At 38.7% G+C, this 10,737-nt stretch overlaps 1 protein-coding gene across 20 annotated transcripts in view; it reads left to right on the top strand.

The window, feature by feature from the left end:
* The first annotated feature begins 709 nt into the window (after positions 1–709).
* The window catches only part of scrib (scribble planar cell polarity protein), a 75,828-nt gene continuing 65,800 nt past the window's right edge, over positions 710–10,737 (top strand). For 10 of the 20 annotated variants that reach the window (XM_032551007.1, XM_032551005.1, XM_032551004.1 and 7 more), the window contains exon 1: positions 712–1,761. In XM_032551007.1, the coding sequence (XP_032406898.1) occupies positions 1,603–1,761 (159 nt within the window). In that variant the 5' untranslated portion in view covers positions 712–1,602. Of the gene's footprint in view, positions 1,762–10,737 lie in introns of all 20 variants that reach the window. The other 10 variants (XM_032550993.1, XM_032550992.1, XM_032550995.1 and 7 more) reach the window with 3 other exon arrangements.

Raw genomic sequence — 10,737 nt, 5'->3', positions numbered from 1 at the left:
CTCTAAATAATGTTCTGTTTTATTGTGGTGTGGCTGAAACAAGCTTAAACTTTTTATGAAGGTGGGATGGACCAGTTGAAAAAACTTAACCAAATTTAATTAAAATGGTTGCCATACATGATTTGCTTCATCCTGTATTTCTTAGTTTTTTTTTTCATTAATGTTAGGAGTGAGTGAGTGAAGTTAAGGCTAACCTGGAAGGGGATTAGACTTTAAGATTAATTTGGAATAAATGTGGACTTAATTTACAGAGTCCTTGCAGATTTGCTTCGCTTTATTTACATAACGTTTTTGGAAAACACTTTAAATTATTTATAAATGTGTTTTATTATGAATAGTTTAGATGATAATTGTTAGAACTAGTAGGAAAAAAGTTACACATTTTGTGTATTTCCCAAATTTTGAATTTAAACATTAGAAAAAATATATTTTTTTAAATGTCATACAACTGGTTTTACATGCTTTTTGCTTATTTATATTTTGTCTAACTTTTGGGAAATATATTATGAAAATATGTCACACTGTGTAATTAGCCTATGAAAACAACATGTTACTAAAATATTGAGATACTTTTGTTATCCAGTTTATTCAGAGGTACCTGTAAATTGAAATGCCTGATAAGGCCGCCAGGTGGCGGTGTAAAGCAACCTTATGGCCTCTTCTAAGGAGAAGCTAAGCGGCGGTGCTCCAGCCCTAGCCTAGCCCAGCCCCCCCTCACACCAGACCGGCCTGCCTCAGCTCAACAGGGGAGGTAAGCGCGGCTGTTGCTGAAGCTCCTGCTCTCTCTGCTTGGATTCTACCAACCCTGGTGTCAGACGAGCACCGTCTGGTCACTTTTTGTGACTTATTCTGGGATGTTGCTGCCAGACACAGTCGTCTCGTGTTTTTTGTAGTTTTTATTAAAGCGCTATTGGTTAACAGCAGCTCCGCCACAAAGACCTCCAGCCTCCTCCTAGCCGACGCTGGCTAACTGTGACTAGCTTCCTGAGGACGAACGCATCATTACGAGTTAATCTCCGCTGACTCGTTTGGCGTAAGCCGCTTGGTCATAGCTGTTTATCTATAACTCGGTGACCAAAGTGGATGCTTTCAGTCGCCCACCCATGACTGCAGCGGATAGGGCAGCGTTTCGCGACGCGGGGTGTTCGGAACATTGATTTTCAGTTAGCCTCGGCGGCGGAGCTTCGGGTTGCTTCGGGGGATGTTGACGGCGGCGGTAGCAAAACAAGCTAACGTTGGTTGCTCCGTGTGAAGGAGGGGAGGGTAAGAAAGTGAGGGAACACTTCAAGCTCATCCGTGAGGAGCTTCATTTCCTTTATGTTGGGTTAAATTCCGGATTGGATGTCGCTTGGAGGATCCCGACAATTTTCTAACAGAACCGGAGACGGAATATACATCAGAAACAGATCGAAGGGATTATTTTTGTGCTTCTTCAGGTGGATTTCGGCCTCCTATTCTGGATCATTGGGGGAACAACTTAAGTGTTTTGACACTGACTTAACCTCCTTCTCCCAGTTGGCGACCTCTCCCTCCTCCCGCTGCACCCTCTAATGCGGAGATCTTAGTAGCACCGGCATCCAAATCCCCCTACGGCGGCCGGACATGCTGAAGTGTATCCCCTTGTGGCGCTGCAATCGCCACGTCGAGTCGGTGGACAAGCGTCACTGCAACCTGCAGACTGTCCCCGATGAGGTCTTTCGCTACAGCCGCAGCCTGGAGGAACTTCTCCTCGATGCCAACCAACTCAAAGAGCTACCAAAGGTATGCCCGGTGCCTTTGCGCGTTCATTCATTTATTACGGCTTCAGTTTCTCACAGTTGTTCACCTGTTTAAAAGCAGAGGTCACTTTGCAGGTGAGGCAAGCAGTGACGCACCCCAGCAAATCACATCACATTTTACTTACTTGGATCAGGTGGCTTCTGTTTTGTTTGATAAACTTCGACCATTTTGCCCTCTACAGCAGGGGTGTCAAACTCCAGTCCTCAAGGGTCACTGTCCTGCAGTTTTTAGATGCAAAACACAGGAATGAAACGGCTCAATTACCTCCTCCTTGTGTAGATCAGTTCTCCAGAGCCTTGCTAATGACCTAATTATTCTATTCAGGTGTGGTGCAGCAGAGGCACATCTAAAAGTTTCACGGCAGTGGCCCTCCAGGACTGGAGTTTGACACCTGTGCTCTACAGGTGCACGGTTTTTACTCAAATTAGCATTCATACCTCTTGAACCTTGTCACAATTACCAACTGCTGTGTGTTTTGACTGGAGTTTATGCTATAAAAAGCACAAAGTAGCACATAAAGTAAAGTGATTTTAATGCTTCAACACACCTCAGTTAAGTAATTAGATCATTGGCAGGACTCTATAGAGCTTAACTACATTCTGATGAGATGATTCACCCATATTAAACAAGAGGAGCCCTTTGATGGTGTTGTGGTTTAGATAAAAGCATATCTGTGTGCTAGAAGACCTAGTCAAAGACCAAACCTAAATTGAAATGCTTTCTGCTGAGCTGCAGCCTGTACTTGCTGCTGTAAAATATAAATTTTAAGCTACAAAAATCACTGCCTGGATGCACAAAGATAGTTTAGACAAAAGTTTGGCAGTGTTTTTTATTTTTTATAGTGCCAAATGATTAAAAAAAAAAAATCCTATGAAAATTGCTGGAATTTGTAGGTTCTTATTGTATCATTTATTTTTGGTCAAACTTACCAAGAGCCATTCAGGTATACGTCGACCTGCATGTTGCAGACTCCTGACATGTCAGTCTTTTACACTTAATGGTCAGAAACAATGTCACCAGTGCAAATGGTGTTACTTGAGTTGCCTTCAGTTGAAATCTTAAGAAATATTTGTATGTTGGCAACATTTTTTTTGTCCAAGACAGTCTAAAAAGCAACAAAATGATTTTTAAAAAACCCACCAAGATTCTGGTTAAAAATTTAAGTAAAATTTTCTAAAAACCAAAAATCTGAGACTACACTGAAGAAATCATTTGAATTCAGAAATACCTTATTTATCCCAAATTGATGATAAATGTTGAAACTCAATTTCTAAGTATCTTCATGTAGTTGTCGTGGATGGTGATGCTATGGACACGAAAGAGCTCCCGTAGCAGTCAGTCTGGCAACAAATCTGAAGAGCCCTCTGACTGAAGACTGATGTATGACTGTCATGACATGCTAACAGCTAAATATCCAGGCGGTAGAGATAATATAATTCCACAGTGACATTTTCTGGATGACACTATCAGTTGTTGACAAGCACTGCTAATCCACCTCATTTGCTTTTCCTGCTCCTCTTTAAATCTGGCTGTATATTTAGAAAGAGATGTTGGAGTCGGGAATATGATTGATAGCAGAAATAGTTTGAACTATTTCCTCCTTTTCAACTTCTCTAGGATTTGAGGTTGTAGTTCAGCTGTTATTTGAGCTTTTGAGAGGCTAATCAACTGCTCCAAGTTGTAAAAACAATACCTTGTTGCCACGGTTATGTATCACAACAACAACCTAAAAGTAAGAGCAAAAAATGCTTCCAGCCTCACAGAGAGAATAATAGGCCAAATATGCAACACTTCAACCAGAAAATGAACAAAAATCAGCAAAAAGAACAAATCAGAAGTTGTGTAAGTGCTACTACAACATGCAGCCACATCTGTAACAAACGCCTGTGAGTTTGGTGGTATGTAGAAGCCCTTGTAATTTCTGAGGTGGTATGCGTTATGAAAAGCTGATAACTCAAAACTTCTTGCTTGAAAAAGGGAGCATTCTTCTCCCCGAGGATGTTGAATGTAATCGTTTTTGATATTTCTGACAAACCTAAGCAGCTGGTACGAATCTAACAGTGATTGGGTTCTGTGTTATAGGCATGTGTGGAATGACGTGCAAAGCTTTCACCACACACATCAATACAATTTGAAATATGTCAAAAGTTCTCTGTGCTCCATGCGAGTTTATTTTAAGAGAAGGCCTGCTGTTATGTCTGCATTCCCATAGCGCTACAGACTTTGGGAATGAAACAATTGTTTTTATTTAGTTCAGAGCATTGTTCACCTCCAAGACAATGCGCTGTCTGTTTTTGAGATCCGGCATGGAGGCTGAATGAGCAGACTGGTCGGTTGCAGACCCTGCCACTCTCTCACATTTCATGGCTTTAGCTTTGTGCTGAAAGGGACAAGTGACACATTTGCTAATGAAGATTGTTAACACTTTAAGGTCAGCTGAGTGTAAAAACAAATGTTGGCAAAGGACTCCCTTCTTTGAGTCCTTCACAAAGGAGCTTTTTTTTCTTCTTGTGGTACATATTTATGACTTTTCACTCTTCTGTTCTGCAGATGTTTGGTCTCTGAAGCTTCAGCTCATTGTGCAAAAATTACACCAACACTTAATTTAGTCTAGAGTCAATTGCAATAGCTTTGGGTTTTCTTCTTTATTTAAGGACATTTGTAGACATACATTAACAAACATCTTTCTACAATCAGTCACATCTCATAAAAAACGGTCAAAGGAATACCTGAAACTTCCTGGACGTTGATCCCGTCCGTCTATTTCCAGCTGTTGCTGTGGAATTTGATTGAAGTACTTTCACATAACACCTGCTTCCATGGATTTTACTACATGTCCTGTTGTCAACACAGATGCAATCCACACACGGTATTTAGATATTCCAGTCTGAAATTAATTACGTTTTTACAGGTTGAGCCAAATGACGTTACGATTTGATAGCTATTGGCTTCCTCCCGCTTTTTTTCAAACTGAATTTGAAGGTTTATTTATATTTATGCCTCTGACAATAACAAATTATTCTAGACAATAAATAATCCCAGATATTATTGCAATAAATGATGACATTGTCATTTTTAGACAATTTTCGACTAATGTACTACTAGTAATGGCATATTAATGCAAGTACACCCTTTCAAAGATAAAAAACCCCCCAACAACACTGGAATTGGAAAACATTATAATATCCAAAATAAACATAATAAGCAAAACAAAAATCATTCAAACTGATTGTGAAGTCTCTGTAACCAAAATTTATTTGTCATTCTCCTCAGACAGAGAAAACAGGCAAAAGAGCCAGTTAGGACGTCTGTAAAATAAAAGTTTAAACTAACTACTTAATACTTGGTGTGAAATGTTTTCAGATTTTTAAAAATGGAGTGATATTCTTCAACAATCGTTATTCAAATGGAAATTATGAAGCTTATTTTAATTGCTTTATTTAACCAATTGATTTATTGTTTATCTTGATAGGCTTTATATTTTCACTTTTATTTTGATTTTGCTACAGTTGGCAAGAAGGATTTCATTCGTATCAATCCTTCCTTAAAGTGTTGTCTTTTTACAGGTTCCATGTCTAAAGCCTTTATAGAAATACATGCCATAAAATTTGTTGTGAACTTAAATCAGTGTGGTCCAAAATTCAGCTAATTTGGACATGTAAAATGTATTGAGTCCCTGTTCAGTATTTGGTCTAAAACTCAGTCAGTCGTCCGTAGGCCTGTCACGATAACTTTTGCTGGACGATACATTTTTCCAGACGTTATTGCGATAAGCGATAATAATTGTTTTAAGTAATATAACGGTAATGGCAAGATAATAATGCAAGAACACATTCTAAAAGATGAGTAAACTTTCCATTTTAATGATCATTTAAGATTGGAACTGTAAGATTTTTTGCATATGCAAAATAAATAAACAACAAATAAGCTGAATTTTGAAGTCTTTGTAAAAATAAATTGTCCTTCAAAAAAGAACTAGTTGAGACCAAAGCACCAAACTTTAGAAGAAGACTTTAATCTTCCAGTTTTTGGTAGAAAGAGAGAAAAAAAGAAATTATGCCAATGGAAATTATTGAGTTTGTTTTAATTTATCATGAAATTAATTGATTTATTGATCATTGTGGCAGGCCTAGTCGTCCATAGAGTCTTTGTTTCTGGACTCTGTGACATTCTAGCATGGACAGCTAAGTCTCGTCTCTTGAGGGCTTTCTTTTCTTTTTTTCAAACAGTGGATGTAAATTCACAGTGACAGACTGTCTTCTATGGTCGCAGGAAATGTGTAGCGTGCAGACACAAAGCGTATGGGTCCTCGGAGTTGGAGGGGCTGCAGCGTTGGGGGTCAGGTCCATGCAGAGTTTAGGGCACGAGTGCTGACTGTACAACGAGTGGCATTACTGTCACAAGCTCACTACAAAGCGCCTGAGTGCCACTGCATAGCTGTGTGGCCCTTTACTGTGTCACTGTGCATTCCAGTCAGCGGTGAGCCCAGAGCCCCGGATATTTTTGGATGCCAACCCGATGTCCCTGTTTTGTTCATCAGCTCATCTTACACGTGAACAAACCAGCATTATGTGGCGCTTGTCGGCTGCTCCTCCGCGTCAAACATATGTCACGGACAACGAGTTAGCCGGCTCACATACAAACTGTCTCTGCTCTGGGATGAATTCAGTAGACTGACCAGTCAGGCAGGGATAGTTTCCATCAGAGGGACAGGTTTGTTTCAACAAATGCTGCCGTTGGATTTAAAAGGAAGTAAACTGGCGACTATTTTACATGCATACAGATATACGCAACAATGATGTAAGGTAGCGATGTGGTTCTGTGGGTGGATTGTTCTAGATAGAGATGGCAAGGGTTTAACATGGTGAACAGATGGAGATTTAAACATCCTGATCGTTTCTTAGGTTTGCTCTGCCTCACCCCTGCTGCACTGATTACTGACCTCAGATAATGCTGCTTAAATAATGTCTCCTTTTCTAAATATAAAACACTTGTAATCTCATTGAATATTTTAACAACTACGTTGTAAAGTGAGACTTTTATCAAGCTCCTGGATAGTTTGATAAATAATCTGTGATTCCTTTCAGTAATTTTGTTATTATTATTTTGTACTGCTAAAGTTGAAAATTATAATTTAGAGCCTGGATTAGGGATGGGTGATATGTACTTGGTTTTACACAATATTTAGTGTTGATATTGTGATGACTCTGAAAGTGTCGATAAGAACTATTACTTCTCTTTTAGGTAACTGTATGACTGTGACGGCATGACACAGCAATCATAACCTCACAGCACAAGTATGCGCTTGAAAAACAAACCAATTTGTAATGCGCTTCTTTAGGACACCAGTCAGATAAAGAAGTGTGATTTGTGTCATAAATATGTGCAAAATCTATATCTATTGATACTTTGATTATACAAACAATGGAGAAAATAATAAAACTAACAATCCTGACAATACAGACAATTTATTTATTTTTAGTTTATTAATTGTACAATAAATCACAATTTGTATAAGAAATGTATCACATTAAATGATAAAAAAATGCAATAAATACTTATCTATGTATATTAATATTAAAGAGTAGCAACATAGTAAGTATTTAGGACACCCATCTTGTATGTAATACCACAGATTATGCTAAATAAGAAAGGCAGGAAATAACTATGGAACGAACACACTGTGTTTAATCTAAGTCAGATCTGGATGTTAGTTGATTAATTTCCTTTTCCAGTAGGGGACTGACCCTTTTCTTTACCTGTACCACCTGCCCAAACTTTCCTAATAAACAAATCAGAAAAGAAACATTGACAGTATGCAAATGAAGTTAAAACTACTTGGTGTTCCCTGTTTATTATTCCCAAAGGACACAATCATTTATTTGTAGTTAAATTGTAAATTTCAGCAGTTGATTTAATGTAAAATACACAATTTAGGGCATGGGTTTGTGTTCACATATATCCACAGAAGGGTTCCAGAAATATCTTTGACGTTTTGGAAAGAAGAACTGTTTAACTGTTGCCCTGCTTGTCTTGTGCTTTCATTAACAATTTTTGTAATTGAGCGCCCTCTAAGTTTTTGGATGCTTTTGCAATTTAGCTGTACCTCAGAGATCATGTTGAGCAGAAGGAAATTATCTTTTTAGCCATTCCAAAGTCCCATGATGGGTTACAAAGAGATCCTTTCAACAGTTTGATCCACCTCCCTCCCTCTGCCCCCACATCCAGTGTATCCAGTGTCTCAGCTCTTCATGTTTCCCCTGTACTCTACTCTAACATGATTCAGGATTAGTTTTAAGTCTTTTTTTTTAGTTTCAGCTGAACCCGATTGTTTTTGAAGGAACTTTGTGGACTGTAGGTGCAGTAGCCTGCAGCTAAATCCAGCTTCAGCTCCAACATGGCCCCTACTAGCTTATCTACCTGCTCCTACCTTTTCTTTTGTTGATCAAGGAGCAAGCCTGCGCCGGGTGTGTCCACATGTGGCTTTGTGGAACAGGTTTTGGGTGTGTTTACTCAGTATTATTACCATTGAAACGTCTGGGTGCAATTAAGGTTGAATGAACATTGCAGGTTTTCTTGCATATTTTTCAGAACCAGAGCAAAACAGGAGGTGCTGCAATGAAGAGGCTTGTACAGTTTTGACACATTTGCTAGCAGCACCTTTAGATAAGATGGATGTGAGCATGATAAGTAGGAAGGATGACAGTGCAGCCTGGTTAATCCTCAGCTGTCGGTGCGTTCTGCTGTCAGATCTGTGACTAAAGGGCAGATTAGTGCTTCACCTGGCCGTGAAACGACTCCGATTGCCACGGTTCTGACCCCTGTGTTTGTGCCAGCAAACTCCAGTGTACGCTTCCTCTGGGATCTACTTTCTATGGGTCCTTTTTTTTCTCAACAAGATAAAAATCAGAGTGTTTTTTTTTTTCTTCTTGATTTAGTCTCTTGTGTGGGGTTAAGAATGCATGCTGCACATGTCTTGCTATTGTTTACCCAAGCTTTGTCAAGTGTATTGAAATATGGCCAACAGGAGTCAGGGTACAGAGTGACTGTTGCTATAATTTATTATTAACTTAAAATAGTTGCTGGTGCTTTAATGTAGAACCAAGGTGCTTCATGTTGATCACTCTCTCCAGTGACTAGCTGATCTAGGCTAATGCAGAAGACAAAGTGCACCTGTCACTACCCTCTCTGCAGTTAAAAACCACATATCTTATCTCTGTCCTCCTTCTTTTATCTTTTAGTAATACAATTTGAAACCAAAACTATTCTTGGTCAAGCTCCAGCAAAACACCTCTTTGTGCCACCGTTTTTAAAAATCCCTTTCTGTTGTTCCGATTGTGAGAAAACAAAAAAGACAACTTCTGTAATCAACCAAAAGGAAGCAGATTGAGGACTGAAAGGTCCACGATCGAGCTTCAGCGAGAGAGATCTGTTTCTTTTAGATTCAAGAGCACATTCAGCAGGTTTCTTTGTCTGAACTGATGACCAGCTGGTCTCACATCCTGCCAGCCCCCTCCTCCCTTTAACAGGAGGGACAGACGGACTGATAGGAGGTGCGTATGTGGATAGGAGATTTTATAGCGCCGAAAAGGTTTTGGAGAAAGATTTCCAATGCAAACCATTGGATTAAAAAAAGTGATCTGGGTTCATTTATCCATAATGTTCTGTTGCATTTGTCCATCCATGAACACTGGAGCTTAGCCTGACAACAAATGACCAGTTGACACATGCAGAGTCAACTGGAGAGACATGACGCCAATATCTATAAGAAGACATGTTTAATAATTTGGATAAATGCCCCAGAAAATGGGTAAATGTGTGATTACTGAACTGTGAATAGGGAATGGTCCACTGATGTACTTTTTAAGTAAAGATGTGTATTTTGGAGATTATACATTTTTGTCATTCTACTTTTTGTAGTATAACACTAGGAGTAAATAACGTAGATTTTTAGTTAGTTTTTGGTTGGTTGTCTGTTTGGGTAGAGCCTGTAGTTTACTGCTGAACAGAAAAGCCATTTATATGTTTCCAGTTGTAGGCTTAAAACAGTTTTTCCTTATAGTAAGAGTGATAGCTGGTGTATGTTTTTAATTTAGCAACTTTTGATCTTATAAAGAACTGCCTACTGACCATTAGTGTGCAACAACAGATGGAGGAGGGATAATACTAGAGAAAACTTAAATTATTCCCACACTTTGTCTTCCATCTCATTAAAAGGATTTTAAAACATAAGAACAAGTTTTGAAAAAAGTTTTAACCTTAATATGACGTTCTGATGTCTACCAGTAGCAGGAATGATTATTTTTTGAGTGTAATAAAGATGAATCATGCTTTTTCTTTTGCTGACCTGTGTAAACTTGTCACCTCCCTTCCTTGTGCACTCTGGCCTGAGACAAAACCCTCAAAGGTAAACACAGAGGCAAAGCTGTAGTGAATAATTGATGGCTGACTTGGCGGTGGCAGCTGTTTGCAGTAAGGTTGAATTTGTGGCTTCTGGATCACAGTGATAGGGTTAGAGATCTGTCTGCTAGAGTTTAGCACATGACAGAAAATACTGGACAAGATTCTTTTTCTTTTTGCTTCAATATTTTATTTACTTTTTTACTTTTCAGTCTTCACAGAAAATTTCAAGTGCAATCTCTGTGTAATCATTGAACACACCACATAACGCTAATGACACTGTTTAGTGAGAATGTTGTTTCCGAGTAAAGAAAACTCATGCTTGACTATTTTTAGCCATTTAACAATGAAGTAAGATGAATCACAAAAGTTATAGGAAGCAATCTGAATGAAATCTGCTGTTCATGTAAGCCATGAGAAGACAAGAAAGCAAAATTATGCAGATAACAGTTCTGCTGTTTTTTATTTTCTCAGATGCTGTTAGTTTCTTTTTTATATATATATTTTTTTTTTTACAGAAATCAGAGTCAATTTAATCTCATGAAGCATTTCTAAAGA

Source organism: Xiphophorus hellerii, chromosome 21 (genome assembly GCF_003331165.1).
Source record: "Xiphophorus hellerii strain 12219 chromosome 21, Xiphophorus_hellerii-4.1, whole genome shotgun sequence".
NCBI classification, from domain to species: Eukaryota; Metazoa; Chordata; class Actinopteri; order Cyprinodontiformes; family Poeciliidae; genus Xiphophorus; species Xiphophorus hellerii.
The sequence above is the reverse complement of the archived record's forward strand: the minus strand, read 5'-3'. Positions and strand labels throughout refer to the sequence as shown.